Source organism: Sitodiplosis mosellana, unplaced genomic scaffold (genome assembly GCF_009176505.1).
Source record: "Sitodiplosis mosellana isolate CC-2019 unplaced genomic scaffold, AAFC_SMos_1.0 Smas_scaffold_6166, whole genome shotgun sequence".
In the NCBI taxonomy this organism is placed as follows: domain Eukaryota; kingdom Metazoa; phylum Arthropoda; class Insecta; order Diptera; family Cecidomyiidae; genus Sitodiplosis; species Sitodiplosis mosellana.
In genome coordinates, this window is record NW_022601407.1 from 6,650,837 (window position 1) to 6,677,826 (window position 26,990).

The window sequence follows — 26,990 nt, forward strand, 5'->3', positions numbered from 1 at the left end:
GGTGTCAAATTGAGCATTGAAAAAACGGCAAGGAGTGCAAGAGAAAAAAATCAAAATGCAAAACGATGATCGTGTTATTCGTGGCTTTGACATTTCAGAGACAAACAAAAAACACCATTTCAATATGTAAACACGCGCCAATACAAGCGTGAATGAATGAGAAGCCCGACCGTTTGTTTCTCTGTCTCTTGATGGGTTCCAACTTCGATTGCATTCGATGTATGCGTGGTTTATTTTAATGTTGTGCATGGTGTCGCGCATCGGATGAAATAAGCACAGCGAAAAACCAAAAAGGTACTGTAAAAAATGAAAACGTAACAGTATCCCGATTGAGCGATTCCTGTTGGTGTTCGTCGTGTGTCTCGATGTGTGTAACGATCCTTTTTGGTGTGCTTGGGCTTGTTATTGTTGTTTTTTTATTGTGTGTATGTACCTATGTTCGTCATGCACGGCTGTTAACTTCTGTTGTTGGTGCTTACTATGTGTTGTGATCCAATCCGCACACAATGTGTATTAAGTATGTTATGTGAATGCTTTGGGCTCTCTTGCGCGCCGTTCTCTCTCAGTGTTTATGCTTAGTGTAGAGAAGAAGAAGAAGAAGAAGAAGAAGAAGAAGAAGAAGAAGAAGAGAAGACAACAACAAAAAATAAAACAACAATGTGATGTGTGCTTCTGCCGTGCAGCTCCGTTTCAAAATTCAGTCAGGTGCGAGACACCAAAGCAGACGGTCGTTCTTTTTTCCCAAATGAAAAAAATATATAGTTGTATGCTCTTCTCTGGTTCTCTATCACTATCAAAAGCACTCATCATTTCTAAACGATCAACACAATATTTAAATTAAACGAAACGAGAAAAAAACAATTAAAATTTCTTCCGCAAAACTCAAGTGTGTTTAGTTGACTTTTGTCGAAGATCATCGCCAAGGGATCAAATCAACGTGTGATATTCATCGATAGTGTTGGATCGAAGAAAAACAAAAATAGTGTCGAAAATAAATCGAGGAACAATTGCTCGTACAAAAGTGACAAACAAATTTCAATTTGTTGAATTGTGATCGAAAAGAAAATTTACCTAAACTTAAATTCGGTTTGCGATTGACTAAAACAGCGAACGATCCTAGTGATGAATTGTGAGTAGACAATAAGAACGAACAAGAATTAAACTAAAACTTCGATCATTTGCCGGCCGAGAAAGTTTTCCATCGAATCAAGCGAGAAAAAAAAACGTTATAACGGGAACGATCAGCGACGGAAGATAGACCGACCCGGCTGTTTATTACGGACTCAGCGAATATCACCGGCATCGAAATTATCAAAAACAATCATTGGATCATCCAAACCAACGAATCAAAATCAGTGGTAAGTCTTGCAACCAAACCAAACACCAAATTATTCACAAATCCAACTGAAAAACCAACAAAAATCATGTGATCTGTGCCACAGTTAAGCGAAATCAGCGGAGCGGCGCTACATTCAAATGATTGTGCCGACGGGACATTTGTTTTCATTTCCATTCATTTGCTCCAATTAATTAAAGCGTTTCATCTTGTTTCTTCTTCGTTATTCTTTTGAGCACTCCGAAATTGATTTGCATGCGTTAGGTTGTTTAAATTTTTTCTTTCCAATGTATTCGGTTCCTCTTCCCGGAAGAGATATTCAATTATCAACCCCGTATGAAATTGGCCAAAGATTATATTGATTGAAATCTCGTTTCTATGTCTGTGGTTCGAATGTATGTTTTTTTTGCTTGGTTTTTTGACACTGGCCGATTTTCACCCAGAAACTCTGCATTCGATGAATTCCATTAATTTCGGAAATTAAAATGCACACTTAAGAAGACCAATAACGAGAAAGACAGAAAAAAGGCGGCAAGAGGCACGCGCGCACGAGCGAAAGAAAGAGATCGAGCAGCAGAGCAAAACGGCCAAGCTGTTGGACGATTTGGTCAAGGAGAGAGAAAAATGCGGAGAAAGAACTCAAAACGGTTTGTTCAAAAGAGATTAAACCACCTGCCACAATCAATTTTTTCCCAATTTTTTTCTTCTTCTTCTTCTTCTTCTTCTTATTCCATTCGTTTTTGGTGTGTGTGCTCTCAGTTCGTGTGTCTCGTGTCGTTCATAAGAGTCAGTTTTTCTGTCGTTTTTTTTTCTTCTTTCATTTCTGTGTGTATTTCTCTCTCTGTGGCCGATTTTATGTTTAATAATCTGGAATTTGTGCATTTTGTTGTTTTTCACGATTGAATTTTGATAAGCATTTGGCTCGAGCCGAACAAACCACAGAAAACCAAAGCAGCTTTGATTTTTTTTTTCGTTCGTTATTGCGTCCGACCACAATATTGCGTTAAAAGCTGTCATAAAAATCGCGCACGTGCGACATCCCTCCGTACAACAGATATGCACACAAAAAAAATTGCTGAGAGTTAATTGCGCGCTCCGAAGAAGACGAGCACTGCACTTGCAGCCGCTCACTCTTTCTCTCAATGTGGGCTACACGGCAACAATTTATAGTTTATAGTTTCGATCAATAACTTCTCGTTTCTTTTTTTACAAACTTCCGAGAATTTTTTTGTTCGTTGCAACCGAAACTCATTTTTTTGGCCGAAAACGAAAGTGAGTCATTCGACGATCTTGCAAAAAATAAACAATTTCGATTTTGATTATAGCTTTTGATTTCATTTCGCTGATTTCAAGAACAACATCGAAAAACAATAAACAAATTGAATGTTTGTGAAACTCTTGCGAAGTTTTGGTTTCACTTTTGATTCTTCGAATTCTTCTTCTCCTTCGTTAAATTCTGTTCGATTGTTTTTTTGCTTTGAATTTAATTCAATTGTCATAGAGCAACGTCTCATCAGACAGAACGAGAAGCAAAAGCAGAAAAAATCGAAAATGTGCTCAAATATACACCGACACCGACACACACACACACACACACATACCCAACCATCCGTTGTGTTAATTACCGAAATTGGATCAATTGCAAAGAATCAATATTTGGCAAATGAAAGTTTTAGCGAAAATATTTCCGGTCATTTCCAATGGCTGGATGCAAATGTTGATTTTGAGAGTGAAACAGTCTGGTTGTTGCATTTGCCAACTTGTGTTTTTGTGGCCAGTGTGTTGACGATAGAGAAAGTGTGGTCAGTGTTTTCTGCTGTTTTTTTTTTGCGTAAATATTAAAAATCATACACAGAATGAAAGAAAATGAAGAAGAAGAAAAAAAACCGTTTCAGTTTTAGCATTTGGCATAATGTGTTCGAAGCTAAAGATCGGATGCGTTGTGAGTATGAGCATCGTAGATCATTTACAGAATATCAATTAGTTGTTTGTGTTCCGATCGCTTAGTTCCGGTCTCATTCTCTGTGTTTTCGAACGACAAAATTCAGCTCATTCCATTGATACCGTGCTGTACCATATCGACAAATATTTGCGTAGCATTGTTTTTCTGTGCGCGCGCGCGAGCGCGGAAGAGATACAACACACCGAATGTGTTTTTCCACTGCAATACGATTTACATTTCAATTGAGCGAGGAGGCACATCACATAGGCAGTGCAATGTCCAAGTCGAAAATCTATTCATTCTTTTCGAGAAACTGAGACAACAACGAGAAAAGGTGCACGAAAAATCGGTGGAAAAATAAACAAACGAAGGGAATGGTAGCATTTTGAAAAATCATTGTGCGTCGATCGTGATGCGACCGAAATGAGTCAAGAATTGAATGACCGCTTTCGGGTGGTGTATTGTTCATTCATTTGTTGGATGTTTCAATATGCACGACGACGACACAGTTTTTGCCGATGTGACGATTCTTTTCAGCTCTCTCGATGCCAGAGCCAATTGTGTCGGTCGCGTCGATCAATTGTCATGAAAATGTGTTTGTGATCGTCGCAAGCGCGGCTTCCGTGATGCACACAATGCATATTAACATTTTTGATTCATTGTTCAAGAAGAGCAAATAAAAGGACATCAAATCAGAAGAAAACAGAGAGTGAGAGACACGGATAGACAAACAAACCACAACATTTGGAAGTGAGACAATTTTTTTCTTCTTCAAACAATAAGCAACATAATTAAGAGAGATTTCCGAATGAAAAAAAAAAAGGAACAGAAGGAACATCTAATGAAGCAAGACGAAACAAATGGAGAGACAGAGAGAAAGAGAGAGAGAATTTAAGGAAATGCAACAATGCAACACTTTCAATTTTCAATCGGTACACTTTGTTTACCATCGTTACATCTTTTTTGGTGAGTTCTGGCGTCTGTACCATATGTGAATTGATTTGATTTTTTCTCCAAACGCCTGACTCTTTTCTTTGTTTTCGAATCGATGACAATAGAACAGGAAGCGCAGAGGAAAAGTGTCGCCGCTGTGTATTCAATCAAAGAACAATTCAATGATGGAAAAAAAGCAAATGAACTTTTGTTTCACAAACAATTCAAACCAAAAAAAAAATATGAATCAAAACAAAAGCTAAATGATATCAAATTGAAGTGATTCATTGTAATTGAATTGGCGGCATTGTCCAGTACTCGTAATTTTCAGTTGAATAATCTAAATCGGAATCATTTTCACTCATTAAAACCGTTTCTTCCTGTTTTAAATACGCCACTATCTTTACGACAATCTAACCAATTGTCACACAACCATAAAAAACGATGTGCTTTTTTGCTTAAAAGATTATTTATACACCTTTTCAAAGCCACCCCATATTTTGTGTGTTCCCATCGGTGGCCATGTGAAGATTTCCACCACATATGGGAAATAATGTGTAAAACGTTGCGTGTGCTTCGCTTATTACCCTTATACTTACACATCTGAATGCCCTTAGTGATTCGAAAAACGCGTCCACACGTTAAAAACATGCACTAAATTTATTACTTCCACCCTCATTTCAATCATCGGAACGGTTCACACGCGCGCTCATGATCTTCAACAAATGACGCGCTTCCTAATTGGTATGCCAATGTAACGAACTTTCCGCGATGAATGAAATCGGAATTTTTAATTTTTTTAACGGACTTTTTCGAACATTTTCTCATAAAATTCAAATGTTTTGACCAGGCTTTTGGAATTTTAAATCATCAAATGATCGAAATGATCATTGATTTGGTAAATTTTCATCGAAATTAGCGGTTTTTCTATTTTTTTGCACAGTTTCTATCAGTTTTAAGAGCTTAAAATGTGTTTGGCCGATTTTTCTAGCTTGAAAAACATTTCTCTTTCAAAATCCCATTCTAAATCTTTTCTAAAAATTAAAACCGTAGATAACTTCAATTCAAAACGATTTATTGTATACATTTTTCCCTGGTCAAGCATTAGAATTCGTCGTATTCCTTAAATTTCTCAAAAATTCCATGAAAAAAAAACAAATGCCGATGTATTTACCAAAGAATCCAAAAGTAAAAAAGGACCAAAATGGCAAAGAATCGAAAAGCAAAGAGAAGCAACTAGCCATGGGAATCAAAGACAAAGAGGAGCAACTGGCCATAAATATTAAAATGGGATGACACGCATAAACTTCGTTCATTCCAACTCCTAATAAGTGTTACATCAATCAAAATGAAAATCTTTTTTTCGATCAAACCGACCAAAAAATGCAATTGAATCATTTCGATTTGATTGCTTTCGCTGTTGTGTTTCACGGTCAATTCCATCCCCCTCCATTTCGTTGTTGCCTTTTACTTATCAGTTAATTAATTTAATTTCCTTTGGTTCGTCTGTGTGATCGACATCGTGAAAAACACGAGCGAGCGATGTGTCGCTGAAATCACACAAAAAAGTGTCGCACGTACGTTGATTTCTAGGTGGTGCATCGACCATTGAAAAGAAATGTAAAACGCAATTATTATCTAATTACAATGGTCATTTGTGTATTGTCAGTCGTGTGGTCGGTTTTCCATTTTCCCCTGACCCACAGCGAAAACAAAAAGAAAGAAATCCGTTTCGATGTTATAATCTGTTGTTCGTGCCTTAGTTTTCCTCTTTTGTTGTTGGTTCGTCAATTTAATCAATTTGATGGTTTTATTGATATCTTAATTGAAGCACTTTAATTTAAACAAAAACACACTAGTACAACAAGTACGATTTCCATTTTTCACCTTCCATGCAAGCAATCATAACACAAAAAAGCAGGGGGCGAATCGATCGTCGAAGCGATAAATCGACAAACAAAGTGGTCATCATCGGCGTCGCTGTCGTCATTCCCCTCATTTGATTGCAGAGAGAGAGAGAGAGAGAGAGAGAGAGAGAGAGAGAGAGAGAGAGAGTGAGAGATAGAGAGAGAGTAAGCTCAATCTCAATCGTAATATTCTGTTTATCTTTGAATGGTGTTGCTGGTTTCCTGCATTTGAGCTGGCTGGCTGGTTGGAAAATCGGTGTTGCGTGCAATATACACGCGACGCGGTGGGTACGTACTCATACCGTTTGTGCATTGATGCAATACGAACAAATAAAAATCGAGTAATGTTGGTTAACAAATAATAGTTGGCACTCGTCGTGGTTGGCTCGTGGGTCGTGTGAACAAAGTGGGATACAAATTCCATTTGAAACCGTTTGTGGAGGGGGACAGCAGCAGAAACAGCAGCAAATGGAGATAATTCATTTTAAAAGCCAATCGAATCGCTGACTTTTTGAATTTAATGCGCACTCGGTTTTTTTATTCCCTCAATTCAGCTTCGTGAATTATAAACGAATTCATCAAATAGCGATTTTGAGTACAATTTGCATAATGATTTACCTGGGGATGGGTTCGGTTGTTCTCTCTTCGTTGCACCGTGCGACGCTCCAATGATTTTGATTGCATTTTATCATGTCGATGTGGTGAGAGAGAGAGAGAGAGAGCACGTGCGACTCATCACCACAATATCATCCGTTGATAAAATCGTCTCGTTAAAATTCGAGCGAGCGCTCACTCGCCGCTTGCAAATCCTATTTTAAAAATGTTGAACTCTTTATCGTTTAAGTAATTGCTACTTGATTATTACATTTGTTCCATGCCAATCAAATTAGATGTTTAATTGGTCGTCATTTCGAGGCAACACATTCAAGTACAACCGCAGAAAAATGCAGCGCCGAACAAAGAAAGAAAAAAATGTGAATAATTTTGCGGCGCGATCGATAGGTGGTCATGGAAAAATGGCGCGAAAGGCTGTTGCAGCCACAGCAGCAGCAGCAGCAGCAGCAGCAGCAGAGCAGATGATTCGGTCTAGAATAGTTTTGTGGACGCGAGCGCGTGAAGCAAGTGTCATATGGCCAAACGGTCGATCGATCGCTTGATCGGTCACTTGCTGCTTGTCTATTTAATTGCGATCGCCTAGTGAAACCAAATGCTGTGCACGGCACGTCCAAGTTATGACCAAGGTCAAGTTGTACATAGGTATCTCTCTTTTTCCGCTCACACCGTTGCTGTTATTGTTCGTCGTTTTTTCCTCCTCTCGTCCTCTTCGCAATTCCCTTTCGTTTTCACGCACACTCAATTTGGGCTATGGCACATTTGGTACGTGCCGACTCGACAGTGTAATTGCATTCAAATATTTTCGTTACAGTTCATCACAACCGCATTTTTTGTCTCTCTCTTTTCATGCAATGATAATTGATCACAAGCTGACCGATCGTCCGAAGGATATGTGTATATGAGCAAACGTGCGAGCGAATCATGAAACTCGCACATTTTTGAAATCGCTCAATTTTTCCATCCGCACTGACCATTCCAATCCAAACCAGTCGACATAATTGTCATTTTTTTTTTCGTTGCTGCTGCCGCTGCTACGTTGTCTCTCCGCACTATCTTTTCCTCACTTGTTTTTTTCTGTATTCACTTCGTTTTCAATTAAACAGTCAATTTTCTGTTACACTTGCTACCTCGTTCGGCATTTTGTCGCCTTATATTAAGTACGCATAATGTAACAGTTAAAAGTTTTCTTTTAACTTAAAAAACCAAGCCAGCAACAAAAAATGACTAAAGGAGCATAAATGTCTAGAAGAATTGTACACTTCGGCTGATCATAGCTCATCATGATGTGCACGCGTGTGAATGTGTTCAGTGTCCAGTTTCTCTCTCTCTCTCTCTTTCTCTCTCTCTCTCTCTCTCGTCTCTGATCGCAATCCAATCGATCGGCCGCTCGGGCCATACATAAGATCGTCTTGACACACACACAATGTTTGCATATGTTCAGCAACTGTGCAATCGCATTTAATTACCCGATATTAATTTATATATTGTTATATTCCAGGTGATATCCACTTTTTCTTTCTTTTAACACGATTTTTCGCTCATCAGCACACACGAACACACACACACCATCATACAAATCATACGATCAAGAATAAGATCGATTTTTTTTATGATACACAAGTCAATTCGGTCAGATCGATGAATTACGCACACGACCCATGAATATGCACTTGAATTTCCGTTAAATTTTTCTCGTTCGCTTTTTTGCATGGTAAAAACATGATCAATTCGATGTACAATTCATATATTCACCTCATAGCTATTCACTTGAACAACTCACTACCCAGAATTACGTATTAAGTAACGAGTACCTAAAATTGTATATTTTCTATTGACAAAATGTGACAACTTGTTGTCGTCATCGAAGTTCAATTACATCAATTCATTCAGACTTGCTTAACCTATTTAATTTTGCACAAACAAATTCGGTGTTTTTTCGCTCCAATTTTTTTTCTTCTTTCAAACACGTTGTTTGAAACAGTGAATTTTCTTCAAGTGTTACAGCGATGAATTGAATTTCACTGTGAATATTTCAACGACTCACTTTGCGAAAACTATTTGAAGGAACTTCTGGAAATTGAAAAAATTAAGAAATAAAAAATTGGAATTTTTCGAAAATCCAATGAAATTTTCGACAATTTCGGACCAACAAAAGCCATTGAATTTTTAAAAAAAAACGACGTTTTCACTTTTCAACCGAACCATCCTTATTTTTTTTCCTTATAAACAGAATCATTATGCACTTTCTTGATTGATACCCTTAAGAATATGAAAAAAAAACAGTGCATTCAAAAAGCAATTCATTGTTCAATATTTAGTTGCTTCATCGCTCGACGATGGAATTATGCTTTTTTGATAGCATAATTGTATGCATGGCACGTGTACGTACACACACGGATCACTTACTAGACACGGTTCGACACTTGCAAAAATTATTAACATGTATATTTATTAACAAAAAAAAAAGAGACAACGACAGTTCCCGTGAGCCGTTACGATTACGAGCCGAACACACAAAACAAACCGAATACAGACAAAAAAAAAGCTGCACATGGCTGAATAGCTCGGTAATTTTTGGTTTCATTACATCGAGTTAAGATCCAAACCAATCAAGAGGCCAACAAAAAAAATTACATAAAACAAGAAGAAGAAGAAAAAAAAAAGCAGAATGCGTTATGCGCTTCGGGTCGGTTTTGTGCGTGTGACTCTGTTGAAAAATTAAACTGAGCAATTGTCCAAATTATTGCATGTGCAACCTCGATCAACACTTTTTATTTCAATGGATTGTCTTTTTGTTTTCGCTTCGTTTTCGACCAGTTTTTGTCGGCGCTGCTTTTTTCGGCTTCTTCCGATCAATGCAGTTTTTTTTCCTTCTTCTCCTTCTCTTGGCTCTGATTTGGGCTATGTTTAGGTGCAAATTCAAGAGACAGTGCAGATAAAAAAAAACATGCCTTTCATGCGCTTAAATGTAAGCAATTAACTTCACTTTCAATCAATTATCAGGCATCCTCATGCTCAGTTTCATTTCTTTCCATCGTAACCATTCGTTCGTTACATTCTCGCAATTGTAACAATTTTATTGTTTGCTTTGCCATTGAGTTTTGACACAAATTGAACGGTTTCAACTGTTTTTACGCATCTTCCTTTGGCACGATTCGACGTAGCGACTCACTAGTAACGAAATTCCATCGACGCGCTTTTTGTGACAAAGAAAGGACGGACAGTAGTGATGGCGATGATGAATGAATTTCTGCAATTCAATTTCAATTTTTTTTTCTTATTCCAAACAATTCTTATGCCACACCGTTGCTGCAAGAGCATTACCACTAGCGACACCTTGTGGCACCGATAGTAAAATCCTGTGAGTTACAATGTATTTTTCAACACATTACAATCGGTGCCACCAGGATCGCCTGTGGTATATTGCTGTTGCAGCAACCTTGTGTCTTATGCAATGAAAATATTCGCCTGTGACCGAAAACTCATTCATTGACTGTTTTCGGATATTCTTGCATTTTAAAATCTTATAAAATCATTTCAATCAACTAGAAATTATCGTGTTTATGTTGAATTTCAATCGTTTTTGCGTGATTTTAAACGTTTAGAGTAGTTTTTATTGTTTGTTGTATAAATTAAATCATTTCATGTGCCAAAATTCTCTGTTTAGTGCGATCAATCGTTGAAAAATGCTAAAAACGAGTCACAAGTCATTGACAATGGAATTTTTATTCGCATATTGCGAATTGGCCTATATTGCCCTCACAATTAGAGATTGTATTATGAGCTGAAAGACCATTTTTTTACACTGTGTTCGTTAGAACAGAGTGTTTTTTTTTTCGTGCACGAAAAAAAAAACACTTTTCTAACGAACACAAAAAATGGTCATTGACAATGTATGAAATTTAGTCGAAAATCATTGAAGACGAGTAAGATTGAGTCGAAAAACATAAAACGCTATACAATCAACTCGAAAATCCACTTCTAAATAGCTTTATTGCATTGATTACCGTCGTCAATACAAAGAAAGCCAATTTTGTCCAAGAAAAGCGAGTGCAACTTTGACCAAATGGAAGTAATTGCATTATGACTTCACGGTAATGCTCTTAAGCATTGCACAATTCTCCGTTTCAAATGCATAAGCCGAATGATAAAAGGTGAAGTAAAGTTCATTTGATATGCCATAGAGCGGCAGAAAGAAAAATTATCGCTTGATTCTAATTTTTCCGCAAATGATTTGTGCCGCAATGGCAAATAAAAGTAAGACGGATTAGGAGTAGACGTGGCGATTGTTGAATTCGCACATATAAAAATGCAAACTCCGTTTTGAAGCAAAGTGAAACTTAGATTTGCCAGCGATTGAGTGCATACGTCTCGGCATGGCGATTGGAGTGAAGTCTTAAAACTGTCATCGATGCATCGTATTAAATGAATAAATCTATTGATTTAAAGAAGGAAAAACGTTCGTTGTTCGAATGAGTAAATCGATACGGCGAAGAAGAAACAAAAATCGGTGTATTTTCCATTCGAAACGGATCAGATCGGATCGAAAAGTTAAAATCGTTCAAAGTCGCCCGTTCGAATCTGCTTAACGGTCGTCCATATATTTTCTCACCTCTGTGACTCTTCCTCATTGGCAACGCGATTTTTTTTCTTGTTTTTCGCTTCGTTGTCGTCGTTGTAGTATTTCCAGAAAGCCGCGCTTTGTTTCTTGCTCATTATTTTTCTCTCACTTCTCCATTCGTGTGTTTGTGTTGTGTAATACTGCATATTTACTAAGCGAGTGGAGAGATTACAGTGACTTTGGGCTTTTTGTCTCCGCCCATTGTTTGCTCATGATATTTTTCGAAGGTAGAGTGAAATCTACCTCTCTATCTCTCACTCTCTATCGCTGTATTGTGGATGTGATGGTGTTGTTGTCCGTATTTGTTTGGTTTTTTTTTGTTCGTTGTTTATTTGATCTCATCATCTCACCATCAAGACACCTCTTTCTATTGATTTTTTTCACTTCTTTTGTCGCAATTGCAAAAGAGAAAAAATTGAACTGAAAAAAAAGAATTGATTGTTTCGGAAGAAGGTTGTTTCATTAGATTCGCACAGATACTCCGCTCTTTTTTGCTGCTCATACTTGTTTTGCTTCATTGTTTTTGGTTGAAATTTTGTGCCAGCTACAAATTGGAATCCATTCATTTGCAATTGCAAAATATTGATTGTATTTACATTACTTTAACCGTTATAACGCGCATTTTTTTGCACTGACGTTTGCCCAAACACATACGCGCGCGTAACCCCAATCGTATCACTTTTAATAAGAAGGTAATCTTATCCAAATAAAACACGAAATGACAAAAGAATTCCCATAAACATTTTTTTTGCGCTTAGATGGCAACACACACAGCCGCATTCATGTATTATCGCGGCTTGAAAGGCCGATAATTTTGCGAGCAACTAGAAACAAATGCAATGATGCCTGGAGGCAGAAACAATGAGCTGAATGATGAAACTGGAATGTTTTTTGCACGGAAAATACTTTGAATGATCGAACGAATCACACACGGCTGTCGATTGAAACACACACGTATTTCAATATTCGAATCGTTTATTTTAATTTAAAGCGGTGATGAGAAAAGTGACAAAACTACAGTAAACCATGCAGTCAAAGTTGCTAAACTCAAAAATATCTGTCGATATCCCAAAAGTGTCTTTGACCGTGGATAACAAAGAGCCAACAATTGTAACCGAAATAAATTTACATAAAAAAACGACTCAATTCACCCCACTCTCTTCGTCGATTCAACAGGCGAGAAATCTTTTCAACTCTCACACGCATCATTGAAACAAAGATCGAACGGGTCTGTTTCATTCGAATCGGTGTTCTTGTATCTTCTGAGCTTGACATGTAAAAATATCTAGCCGCAAAATAAATATCAACCCGCAAAACAATCGACACGTGTGTATATCATTCTTCGTTTTTTGCTCGGTCGTTGATGAAAAATACAACACTCGATCTCATTATAGATTTTAACGTTGCACAGCCTTCTTGCGCTCCCGTCCTTCTTTTCACGTCGCAAAACATTTTTCACGTTTCATTATCACAACACGATCGACGTCGAACACAACGCGACTACAATTCCGTCTTTACAACATTGATTCAAATTAAACAAATCGTGCGACGGCGGCTGGCGTGTGGCGAATTCATACAGATCATTGAAACGCAAATTCATTCTTTTTCCCGAAAAAAAATGAAACGAAGGAAAATACCGTCGAATCTCATACAAAAAATTAATAATAAAAAGAGATTAAAACAAAAGGTGTATTTTTGCAATGGAAAATTTTGGTTTTGGAAATTTTGTTTTGTTTTTTTTTCTCTCTTGAGTTTAAAGAGTTTATTCTTTTTTCCATTTAGAACAAATTGATTTTAATTGGTTTTGTTTTTTTTTTTGTTCTTCATTGCAGATTTCTGAAATGGCTCATTTGTCACCACCGCCATCACCGCCGAGCACATTGCCATCGGTTGCATCGAAACTTTTGAATTATCCAAATATTATGAACGGACTAGATAAATTAAACTTTCCATTGGCTCAGGCGTCAGCACTTCGAGCCAATCTCAACACAGCGCTACAGAATAAACTCAGCCAAGGTATGGTTTTTTTTTTGATTTTTCCTACTGAATTTTCGTTTTGCATCGAAAGATTTACGAATCATTCATTAAAAGGTTTTTTCATTCGTTTTCAAAAGAAGAAAACAATTTGGAGGGAAAGTAAAACGGAAATTTTGTTAAAAGAAAAATTTAAGAAAGAAAAAATACGCAAAGAACGGTTGAAGCTGGTTGTTTCAATGAAAAATCGAACTTAACGGTAAAGTCCATAGAAAAACATTCATTCAGTTCAACTTTGTATATACATATTTCACCATTTTCTACTTTCAATGGAATGGAATTCAGGTACTTGGTACTTTTCCGTCTCGCCCAAGTTTTCGTTTAAACTAATTTAAATAAACTTCATTCACCATTTTTGATGTTGGATTTAGTGTTTGCATTCCATTTAAAGTGGTGATAATCATTCATTCATTCATGCATTTCGTCTTAACAAGGAATTCCGTTTTGGTTTTTAGCACTGTCCGATTATTGTTTTGTCCCTTTTCTCGTTCACGTTGACGCTGTCTTTCTCTCTTTTCGTCTCTCGGCGCACTTGATTCATTTCCGGTGCTAAAAACTGGAACAATAAAACAATAAAAGCCAATGGCGTCAAGTTTTGTTGTTCAAGAACAATGCCGGCTTGTTTAACTATTTTTGAGGTTTAAACAACCCATCTCTTTTTTCTATCCTTTGTCGTTTCGATTTCTCGCTTTTTTCTATTCTTCTATGTTCTTCTGCGCGGGGGTTTTCCCACAAAACAAATGGATTTTAAATACTAATGACTTTTTTTTTTCAAAACCAACCACACATTTTGTTCCCGCATTCAGATTTCTCACTGCTGTACAATCCGCTGATTTATCCAAACTCATTATTTTGGCCGCCAACATTTTTTCTGCCATATCAAAATGCAGCAGCTGCAGTTGCAGTTGCCGGTTTGACAGCATCGCCCGAATCACCAAATTTAAGTAATCATCGATACACACTGACACCAGAAAAAGACGAAGCAGCCGGTAAGTTGATGATGTGATGTTTTTAATTTTATGATAATTTTTCTGTGTTTTTTTTCACGTTTGTGTTTTAAGTGAAGATGGTCACATATTTTGATTTTAAAACGGAGAGAAATGAAAAAAAAAATCTTGCATTTGAACTTCCGTGATCGAAGCCATTTGTCATTTGCTTAAAATTCTTCTGTTTTTTTTTCTCTGTAAACGCAAAAAAATGCAATCATTTTTAATTTCCTACATGGGTGAAATTCCAGAAATCGATGAAGATGAGCCATTGAATTTGTCGATAAAATCGAATCGTTCGAATTCAAATGCAATAATCTGGTCGCCGGCTAGTATTTGTGAGAAGGAATCGGCGGCAGAGGGTCTACCAATCAAAGTGGAATTAGATCAAATCAAATCGGAACATTTACATCAGCAAATCATAGCCAATTCATCATCGTCATCGTCATCAACATCGTCCGTGTCATCGATGCGCACATCACAACCATTGCCAATACAGGAATTTTTTGAAAAAGCCCACGCCACTGGCATTTCCGCTGATTTCCTGCAAAAATTGCAACGACGAACCAATGAAACGAACGGTGGTGGCGGTGGTGGCGGTACATTCCCATCGTCGCTGACACAAGCAGCAGCTGCTGCAGCCGCTGCTGCGGCTGCTGTACAAGCCGCAACAAATACCACCGAATTTCTGTCACATCTTCACAAACAGGCCGAATTCGATTTGATCGCCAAAAATCATCTAGATCTCTACACCGAAAATTTGCTCAATTCCAACAACGAGAATCTACGGAACAACAACGAAAAGCTACGAAATGCCAATTTACACAATTACAACAATAACAACAATGATGCCACGCATAACGATGCCAATAAACTCAATCACACGCATATCAAACATACAACAATGAACAGAAGCGACGGACCAAAGAATTCACGCAGCATCGAAGGCAATCGGATGCAAAAACTATTTCAGGTGAGAATTGTGTGCGTTTTTTTTTTAATTTTATTAGAAAATTTCTCTTACTATGTTAGAAGAAGGCAACCGTCAACTCCTTTGAGCTTGTTTAGTGCAATCAGTCGGTCGAATTCAGTTATCATTAGATAGTTTTACTAAAGTCCCACCAAAAATCACTCGATTCTTCGTAATGAATTTTGTACAAAAAGTGGAGAAAATTAGATTTATTTGTTTAAAAAAAACCATCAGTATTCGTTTTGAATAAGTAAAATCCGCTTCGGTTTGGAAACAAAAATTTCAAAATTCACTGTCGCGCATCAGATGTTGAAAACTTGAAAACTTCAAATCAAATCCGTCATTTGCATCGAGCCATTAAAGTAAGGGCAAAGTAGTACTTTGCCCTTAATTATTTATGATAATTGCGATCCATCGAATTGAGCATACAGAAAGAGAAAAATCATTCTACGTTCGGCCATTTACATTAATATCCAATTGAGGTTTTCGTAATTATTAAATTTGGATGCAACGGTGTTCGGGCAACAGATTTCAAGCGTCGATAATAAATTTTGAATGGCCACAGTGACCATTCATTTTCGCTATGGACCATTTCCTTGTGATTGCAACTTCGGCAATCTGTTCTCTCTCTCTCTCTCTCTCCCTCTCTTTTCATACTCCTCAAAATCATATGATGTGTTCGCGTATCAATTTCGATCAATGAAAATCAATAGAATGGTTTCGTAAGCGGCTATGAAAGAAACTGAGTGAAAAGAGCAACGAACACACGTATCTAATAATAATAGACATATACACGGACAAAAAGACGGTTAGGTAATCACACCGAAAACAAAAGTGAAAAGAGAAACTCTAACGAAGAGAGAGAGAGATAGAGAGAGAGAAAGAAAGGTAATGTGTTGAATCCTGACGGACTCAATATTAGCAACTGTTAGTAACACATTAGCATTGAAACGAAACAACATATTGCAAGCAATCATTTTTTTCTCCCTTTGTCTCTCCTCGTTTTTCTCTGGTTGGGTGCTTTTCGATTCATTTTGTTCGTTTCTCATTGCTTCGTTCCGATTCATTGACGGCGTTGAGCGTGCAACAACACCGCATCCAACATGTTTTAATTTCGTTCACTGTTTATTACTGCTTATTTCGGTTGGGCGACATAATCTGTCGAATTTTTTTCGCGTTCGCGACATATTTTCATATTGGATTTTTTTTTCGTTTGAAAAGATCGAATTTTTTTTTTAACGGTAACCAAAAGTATTCGAATTAAATTTGGCTATCAGTGATTATGAAAATGCCATCTAATGTCAAATATGTCATTTTTTTACTTTTTGCTATGACTTTTTGTTTTGCTATGACATGCTTTTGTTTTGATCTAAAGCGACTGGCTTTGAGAATATGAGACCTTTTTGTCATACAAATTAATTCTCAATTTTGTGATGAGCCTTCCGAAATTTTAATATTCGCTGTTGTTGGTCTTTTTTTTCGTTTGAACGAAGAATCGTCATGAACACGCGAATTAACACACACCGCGGTGCAATTGTTCCCGTTCGTCCGTCTCTTATTTTCAGACAATTAATAATTCATCAAATATAATTTAATCACGTTGCGTGTGTAAATGAGCCATTATTCTCAATTGTTTCTGTTGATGGTGTTTGATTCAGGTGTTCAAATAAAGCGGACGGCCGCAATGCAGTCGAAATTCGTGAACAAATTGAAAAAAAAAGAACAAATCGTTGTCAATAAAAAAAGAAATGCGAAATAGTTGGACGCTTGATTGAGCCAAATTTCGTTTTTTTTTGTTTCTTGATTACTCTAGGGGGCCAGTGTCACTTCGTTGTCTCAATTCAATTTAATTCATTAGTCGATGAATTATGTCATAGCGCCGCGAACCTACGCGGTAAACCAATCATTTTTTTTGATTTATTCCACTCATTAACTCGTCTTAAATTGGGGAATTTAGTTCGGCAAATGTTTAAATGAAATAGTTTCGTGCTTATCGCTTGATGTCACGACATTTGATCAACACACACCGATATTGGAGTGCGAGAGTTTATCCTTTTTGGGAATGATATCCATTCGGTTTTTATTGCATGCAAATACGATGTACAATAAAAAAAAAATTATAAAACAAACCCCATCGGTGACCGCTTTTCCTTCCTTATTGACAAGCAATGCAAACGCACACCACTTAATGAACAACGAAAAAAAAGAAGCTCCGAATCAACTCAAACGAAGAAAATATGGCAATTGCACCTAATTGGATAAATTATTTACCAAACTATCAGTATTATTGATGATCTCTAATATGATTGTGGCATTTTGATCCCCTGCGCGCGATGGCACAAATCGAAACACACACTCTGTTGCGGGTCTCTCTCTCTCTGCCACGCAATTAATAAATTTAATAAACGATAGATTTGGTTACGTAAATTCAATGTCGGTCATAAATTCTTCTTTTTTTCGTCGCTCGTTTTCAGTGGTGGAACACACAAAACTTGGTCATCGATATATCTGGAACAGAATAAAAACAATAAACGCAATTCAACCACCAAAGTTTCCAGCCATTCAATCATACCATATTAATGAAACTTAGCAATGAATTATGAACAATTTATTTGCTTATTAATTTATGAACATCATTGGATTGTCGGTGAAATTGCCTGAATTCACAATGCACACACATCAACTCAACTGAGCACAACAACAATAAAGCGACAGATTTTACCCAACATTATTCTCGCGCTTATCACAGTCTATCAAACAAAATATGAAAATGTGAACCATTCACGAACAAACTAATTCAAATGAATATTCTATTAGTGAATGGCTAAATCACAGGCAATCAGGCCTTTTTTTTCGTCATAAAGTTCATTCATTTTTTGTTTCATTGAACAACTGGAGTTTTTTTGTTTGTTTCTATGTTCAATTCGGTGAACACCACGGAAAATAGACCACAATATTCAATACAGATTTGAAGAGTAAAACTGTTATTGTTGATAACTACAAGACAAGTTTGGACATTCACAAGTTTTCAATTGGAATTTGATTGTCGTTAGTCTTATCTTCGTAAATGGGTAACTTTTTAGTGGAAAAAATGTTTTTAGCTTCAGAAAAATCTTTTCGTAACAACTTTTTTTTTTAGCTTTATTTAGATTATTTAACCTTATATACTTCTTCAAACTTTTAGTGAGTTTTGCTCAATGTGAAACACACTTTGAACTATATTTTGACTTAATTTTTCTAATAAACAAATGTTTATCTATACCATTACAGTGCAAACAATGCAACAAAACATTCAAACGATCAAGTACACTGTCTACACATTTGCTGATCCACAGCGATACGCGGCCGTTCCCGTGCGAATTTTGCGGCAAAAGATTCCATCAAAAGTCCGACATGAAGAAACACACCTACATTCACACCGGTAAGTAGAAGTTATTCATCGTTTTATTTCGTCCTAAAATCGATTTTCCGTTAGATTTGAGCGATTTCGATGGCTATTTCATTGATCTTTCAAAACTTTGACGATGATCATGCATAATGTGAATGCATAGTAAGAGTGCAAATCATGCGACACTCATTTATGTTAGATTGTGAGTGTCAAATATGCATTTTTGAATCGGAAATGATCAAACATTAAACGAAGAAATGGTTTGAATCCCCTTTAAAAAAAAAGGTGATCGAGTACAAATCTTCAAAATTCCTCTTCAAATCGCATTGCCTCCAAAATCCACATTCTTGACTCTTATGTAATGCGCTTTCATATACCGTGCCGATGATTCATTTGCAAGCTATTTATCTCGTTGTTCATATATATTCAGTTCCGTCGTATCTATTCCGTTTTCTTTATTCGCAATTTTCTCTTTGCACTTTGCGTATTAGCATGTGCGCGGCCGGTTCATTTGTTTCGCTTAGAGTCTAGTGACTAGATACTAGTCAGATCATGTGCGAAAAGTATAAACGGTTTTGTTAAATTGAAATCATTGTTAGCGCACATTCATTTGGTCGCATTTGTTTGGTAGGCTATTGTGAATTTCGTTTACCATAGTCGTACATTTGATGGTGCAAGTGCACTCGCATTTGTGCGTTCGCACACAAAAAATGAGTGAATTAAAGAGTTTTAAGAAAATCACTGTTTTGACAAGTTCACTTTGTTCGCTGCTGGACACGTCCATGGCACAATTACAGAGACCGAAAAAGAATACCATCAAATGGACGTATCGTAAATCTTGTTAGTTTGCACGTTAATTTATGATGCGCCCCTACACCATTCCGAGCTAAGGCAGACGAAAAAAAGAACAGCTCATCAGCTCATTACACCCACCCAAGACGGATGATTAGACATATCAATTGCTCTCGCCAAAGAGCGCCCAACAAATTAAGGCAAACGATGGCAAATACAAAGCAAAATGAACAGCAACAACAAGAAGCGTTTGAACGGCGCACGAGTCATCGCTTTGAAAGATTTCATCTGGCTTTCCTTTTTTGTGTTACCATTCATTTTTTTTTGTTCGTTTCTTCTCCGCTCTTTTACTTCTCAAAACAACAATTTAACATCGTTTGAAACGTTTACGCCTTATGTGACCGAAACCGAGAATCGCGGCAAAACAGTATATAAATGCGTCGCCGTTGTTTGGGGTTTGTGTTTGTTGATTTGATTGTGTTTTTTTTTTTCCTTCTGCTGCTTGTCGTTGTTGTTTGCTGTGTACAATCGTAGCACGATGGAAAAGAGGCATGCCGCTGGCTTCTATTAGTTAAATATGCCCACAGTTTGAGATTTCATTACGTTACGGCTTGAATCAAACCGGCACGCCGAAACTAAACGTCAATAGTGCAAGATTGTTAGCTTGTTCCAGGCGGTAAGAGCAGCAGCAGCCGTGCAGAAGACAAAAAAAAACCAACCGCTCATTCAGAAATAGATATATATTTTTCAACTGTGTCAACTATTGTTTTCATTGTGTTTCAAAGCAAAGAGAGAGAGAGGAGGGGGGGCGAGACATCGCATGCGCGCACTACAATATCAAATAAAATTAATAGAAGTAATTTTTGCTTGTCGTCGTTTTGCCTGATTCGCAAATTTCCTTAAACAGCGCCTGGGCACATTTTCAAATGCCGTTTCTTTTATTATTTTTCTTCGTCTTGTTTTCGTTTCATTTGGTTTCGTTGGTTGTCTGTGGCTGCTGCTGTTGTTGTTTTGTGTGTCCATATCTGTGTGATAGCTATTGAAATCGCTGCATCGGTGGCGCTTTGAATGTTTTTGGCCACATTTTTTCCCGATATGAAAGAGCCTCACTCATTCAAGTGTTTTTGCTAATGTCCCACCGCGCGCACATTCATTTTTCTTTCTCTCGTCTAATATTTATTGCATCGATGACATTCGGTCGAAATTTGTTTGGCGCTTTCTTGCTTTTGTTTAACTGTCCTCGTCATCATTGAGGCCCCCAATTAGAAAACACACACACACCGAATTGCAAATAAAATTTTACGCTCATATATTTTCGGGTTGTGCGCCGGATCGAGCGCTCTCGTCTATATTCCTTATCGGTATCGGATTTGCTCTTATAATTTTGCCAGATTGCATTCGATTGTTCTTTTCCGACCGAGCGAGAGCGTGTGCGTTCATGTTCGAGTGAAATGCGAACTCTGCTGCGTCTCTTCTTTTGTTGTTTTCGTACGAGAGACGAGACATTTTGCAAATCTCCATCTATTTCGGCTTTTGATTTTCTTATTGTTATTGTTCAATTTTTCCCCCTTCCTCTTCTTCGTCTTCGGCCAACTGCAATGCCAATGGATCCATATAAATGTACATTTGAGCAGCATTGAAATAAATTTGCATGCAAAAGGAGAAAAGAATGAAAACGCCACACCATACTGAATACTACTCATATATATTTAAAAGAAAATCCACCGAGATTCGATCGCATAGATAAGCCAGTTTTGTCATTCACAACTACGCAATTGTTGTAATCGCGACCACAAAGCCGATAGCATAGATTCGTTGCTATGTTGGATTGTGGCCAATTAAACAAAACAAAAAATGAATGAATAAATAGAGGAATAAATGTTGAACTGAAAATATACGTGCATGCTTATCGCCCGGTTTGCAGTTCACTTATCTGCATTTTATCTCTCTGTCTCGTTTCCATCTCGCGTCGTTTCGGTTTTCTATGTTCGAATTTCGTTCTCTTTCTCTCTTGCTCTCTCCTTCTTTTCGTTTTACTCTGGGTCTTTCACTTTGCCTCCAATTCCTTCTCGTTCCGTTTCGTTTCGTTTCATCTCACTGGCTTTTTGCTGCACAGCTCCCTTTGCCTCCGACGAACCGTCAATTCACATTACGAAATATTAGGAGCGTATTCAGTGTCCAAACTGCCGATCGATAATGCCTAACAATTAGATTTTTTGCTACATCTGAAATGCACACATACACACACACACACACACACACACACACACACACACACATACAATAAATGCTCTTGATATGGCTGCGATTTGGAACGCAAGCGTGCGCGCATACACAAAAATTTGCATCGATAAGATTTCATTGCGGGCGAAATGAGCATCGTTTCAATTTGGAAACGAGTATTGACTCTCTCGGTGTGTGTCTTCAGCCATACATGAGTTTTTTTTTCTTGTCTATGAGTTTAAGCCTGGTAATCGCTACTGTATTTCTACGCTTACAATCGATAAGATTGTTACAAAAGTTGATGTTCCGAACAAATCAGAATCGATGCATCGATCGGAATGTAGCTTTGCAAAGCATGTATGTTTGAAACCATTCAAAAGATCAATGGAAAGGCGCGCGTGCTCGTTCAATAAAACAAAAACGGTTCATTGAACACAAAATAAAATCTAAAAAAAAAATTGCTTTGAAAATCATACTAATCCTTTTTTTGTTGCTATTTTGCAGGTGAAAAGCCACATAAGTGTGTTGTGTGTCTGAAGTCGTTTAGCCAAAGCTCGAATCTAATCACTCACATGCGCAAGCATTCAGGATACAAGCCGTTCAAGTGTGGAATGTGCGATCGTGCCTTCCAACGTAAGGTCGATTTGCGTCGGCACCGTGAATGTCAGCACAAGCAAAGCACCGACTCAGCACCCGCGTCACCCATCCATGAGCTAGCCAACACCTATTTACCCAATTTGACCGACATGGAAGTGACAAGCAGCTGTTTATAATCAAAGTAAAATCGCGAATCGGCCACATCGACCGTCGTCTTCTATCAACACCACCGCAACAACAAACAACGCCTGAAATGATACCATTTTCAGACAAATGATTTTATCAAACGCAGCACACTCTTTCGGAGAGACTCAGACAGCGCTTCTGCGTAGGGACGGTTCAACGAAGGGAAAATATACGAAAAAAAAGAAGACAAAAAACACACTTGTGTTAATTAGGACATAGAGGAGAAGAGAAAAAGAAATTAGGCAAGCCAAGATAAAGAAAAAAATCAAGGCTCAAATACCAAATTAGACATCGTTCTGAAACATATTTATTTTGATTAGTAGAACTTAAACAACACTTAAGCCATTGGCAAAAGGTAAATCAATTTAGCATTAAGTATGATGATAAATGCGCTCAAAACCAACGTTTCTTTTCGACAGATTTTTTTTTGCCGAATCAATGATCAAACCAAAAAAAACATATTGAAAAATTAGATAAATTAATGTTGTTCAATTTGTACGGTCAAAGATGTTTTGTTTTAGATAAATTGAAAAAAAAAATATTCAGAAAAAAATGAGAGACAAAAAAAAGATTTAAAAAAAGGTGTACCAACAAAAATGCAAGCAGAGTTCTAGACAGTTCTTGGTTATTTGTAAGATGTTGTTCGCTTCGAATGTGAATTTATTTTGTAGCATGAATTTCCGTCCATTAAACACTTGACAAAACAAATAATGTAATGTGAATTTATTCATCCCCGATAATTGCTTGTTTTTTTTTCTATGAATGGATTTTTATTTATTTCACTCGGAAATGCGGCTGATTATTCGGATAATAAACAATCCAATATTTTGTACGAGAGACATTCTTTTATGATGAAAATGTTTATCGTTATCGCAAAAAAAAAAACACGAAATAAAGATAATGTGATTTAAATTTTAAACAGAAAAAATGAAACAGAAGCAAACAAATAATACACAAAGAATTGCATCATATCAGTCATGAGGTGGTCCATGACGGATCAACAAACAATTTCGATTAATTTTTTTTTTCGTTTTCGATGGATAAGACGAAGTAACAGCGAAATTTTCGATCAATTATTTGCATATCCCTTTGGATTTGAAATCGAAATTTTCGATTCGGTTGGCAATAGGAAGAAACAAGCGCATCCAATAGGCAATAGGAAGAAAATAAAAAAAAACACACAATTCGGAATTTTAAAAAATTGGTTTTTAAATTGACCAACAGACCGGAAAAAAAGCGGCAGAGAAATACCATTTAAGAGCATTTTAAGCATAGTTTTGTTGTTGATGTTATCAACAAACGATGAAAGCATAGCAAAAATGTAAGTGAATCTATTACGAATCGGATGGATTTGCTTGCGGCATTAAATAGAAACAAAGAGACAACTAGTTATTATTTTAAGGTAAACAAACAACAACAAAAAAATAAAATAAATGGAAAAAAGAAGAAACCAAAGAGTACACGAAAGAGACTTGTTCCATTTTGCAAATCGGCAAAATTTGCTATCCAAATGTTCACGAAAGCAAACAAAAAAAGCAACGAAAATAAGAGAGCCATTCAGAACGCCCGTCCATTTGTTTTAGCGGAAATTTCAAAAATTTCAACCATTTTTTCTCGCACCGCTAACGCTAGCGGTCGATTTAAATATTCGTAGCCAACTTGGAAAAGACAACGAAGAAAAAAAATCATAATTTATTTTTATAATTGTTCTTTTTATTTAGTCTTGCAAATTTATCTTTGTAATTTAAAACGTTTTTCTTTTCTTTTAGTTTTAATGAATTATTTTTTTTGTCAACATACAGCGACCAACTCAAAGAATTAGGGAAAAAAACAAACAAAACTTGCATCATTTGTACCTAGATAATTTGCTCATCGATGTTTTTTAAGCGCTGTTTTTCACACATACACACAAGCCTAAAAAGAATCAACAAGGAAAACACATACACACACACACAAGGGAAAAGACCACTACCAATTTCGTTAGGTTATTCGATTAATTGTTCAGTTTTTATTCATAGATAGCGATCTTTCTTTTGTCAAAGAGAAAACTAAAAATACAATCATTCTATGTATTTTTATTTCTAATAATTTAATTTATCTGTAAACATGTTAATTTCTTCGTTTGTAAGGTTCAAAGAAAAAAAAACAACAGCAAAAAAATCAATTTTAATAAAAATGAAACAAATAAAGATTCAAATATTTTGCATTTTATTTCCGTTCAAAAAATTTCTTTCTTTTAGTAAAAATTGCACTGGCCATGAATATGCACAAACACGGATATGATTGGGAACAATGCAATTTTGAGTTTTGAATGGATAGGATTGTTTCTGTGGATTCAATTGTTTCAAAAATTATCCGATTTTTGAGAATTGATTTGAATTTGATTGGTTTTTCTTTACATTCTCCAATAATTATTGAAAATTGAATAATAATTATTGAAGCGCTGGGATAAAATGGCTAACCTAAGCGAGATGCACTCAAAAGCAGGACTTACTAGTAAATCCATTGTAAGCAACAGACGCACTTTGTGCATGCAACATACATGCATTTTGCTTACTTGAGCGGTGATTACAACAGCAATTTTTTCTCTACTGCGTAAGAAGGTTTAATTGACCAGTTTCAACAAATTGTGTTGAATCAATGCACTTCACTAGAGTTTACCTCCTAGTCTCAACGGTTAATTTGTTGTTGTTTCAGTTCTCAATACTATAGTATATCATTTGCGCTCAAATAGTATGTGCAGTTTATTTGCTATGAAAAAATAAAATAGTCAAAATGTGTATTTGCGTCGAAAAATCATTAAAATAGTGAACTAGTTTCCTTTTATTAAAAAAAGCTACAGTTGATGAATTAAATACTTGACGATGATTTGTTTTTTTAATCTTCATGAAGATTATCATGAATTAAACGCTTGAAATGTCACAATGAACTCAAACTATAATTGAACTTATTCTTTCCGACATTCAGTCGATGAATGAAAGATGAAACAAAAATTTTAATCAAAACAACTTTTAGTGTGAAAATAACAAAGCGAATCTTAAATCGAATATTTTTGACAGATCAAAAAGAAACTCGAGTAAATAAAAGTTGTGCTTCCTATTTTTAATCAATAAAATTACGGGAACCTTGTCTGACTTAGTTTGTATGAGTGAATTTTTTTTTAAATCGATGTGACTTAAATGTGAGAACAAAGGATGCCACTTCGAAAAGAAATTTAATTGAAATTTCGATATTTTATCTAGTGCAATTAGGACGAAAAAATTTAACGATTTTTTCTTCTTTTTTCTCAATAAAATCGAATGCAGCCTCAGCAAAATGTTTAGAAGAGATATACGAAGTGATCTTAAAATGGGGTATGTGATTGCAATTAGCATTGCGACCAAAATGGTGCAAATCAAATTGAAGCTTAACGAAATGAGTTGTTTCAGTTATTATTCTCTCTCTCTCTCTCTCATTTTGATGTTTCAAAATAGTATTATGATAAAATTGTATCAATTTAATGCTACCAATAATATTCAGATCGTTGTTCATTTCATTAGAATCTTTTTTCCATTAGCGAATTTTTCAATTCTTTTCTTGATTCGTCGATTCGGATTTATTTCCGTTTGACAGCTTTCATGTGACGTTTGCTGGCAAAATGTTGGGCAAGCGTTACTTCGGATGTGACACTCAAATCGCACACTTGGCAATAGTATTGGCCCGATGGTGTCCGAAATACGCTGTAATCCACGTTAGCGCCACCATCGGCGATGGTCGCAGCAGCAGAAGCAGCTGTGGGAGTGTTATTGTTTTTCGGTCGTTTAGCGGTTGTTTCTTCTAAAATGCACTGAGACAATGTGTGGGGCACTTCTGTGTATGGCGGTTCGCCAAGTTGCCTTAATTTCTTTGCATGCTTTGCACCAGCCAAATGCAAGCGCATATGAATTTCCGATGTCACGGATATATCACATAATTTACAATATTTGCCCGAGTCGATGGCTGGTGCATTGAGATTTTGCAGATGAGCTGTCCCATCCCGTATTTGTTCATTCTCCGATGATGATGACGTGGGCGCATCCACTAAATCGTCCGGCGTTATTTCGAACGCATCGTCTGAACTGTTGCCAGTTTTTTCGGCTTTTGCTTCACGCGGAATTTCCGGGAAAGTTTCCGGAGGCGGTGGTGGCGGCGGCGGCGGTGATTTCAGCACTGACTCAGGAACAACAACCGTTTCGGTTTCGTCTTTCACTAAAAATGCTTCGCCAATGTAGAAACGATTCGTTGGATCCTCCTCGGGTTTTGGCCTTTTTATGAAAAAAATATTAATTAGTTGAATTCAATCATTTTGTACATAATTCGATAATTTTGATTTGCCAAATTTAATTGGCTTGTGTTGTATTGCCGAAACAGATGTTTACTTAATGACAGCACACAAGTGCAATGTTTGTGTTGCCTCCACTTTCGTTCCGAAATGAAAAAAA

The 26,990-nt window shown here is 36.7% G+C and overlaps 1 protein-coding gene across 2 annotated transcripts; it reads left to right on the forward strand.

Annotated features, from left to right (window-relative positions):
• The first annotated feature begins 726 nt into the window (after positions 1-726).
• On the forward strand, positions 727-23,683 carry LOC129574963 (zinc finger protein sens-like). Of its 2 annotated transcripts, none has more exons than XM_055457671.1 (6): positions 727-1,358; positions 13,187-13,370; positions 14,195-14,377; positions 14,626-15,347; positions 18,615-18,765; positions 22,252-23,683. In XM_055457671.1, exons 2-6 carry the CDS (start codon positions 13,196-13,198, stop codon positions 22,518-22,520), a joined length of 1,500 nt encoding a protein of 499 aa, XP_055313646.1. In that variant the 5' UTR covers positions 727-1,358; positions 13,187-13,195; the 3' UTR covers positions 22,521-23,683. The 2 variants fall into 2 exon arrangements, with proteins under 2 accessions (XP_055313646.1, XP_055313645.1); XM_055457670.1 differs by lacking the exon at positions 727-1,358 and adding an exon at positions 12,875-13,041.
• Positions 23,684-26,990: the final 3,307 nt, after the last annotated feature.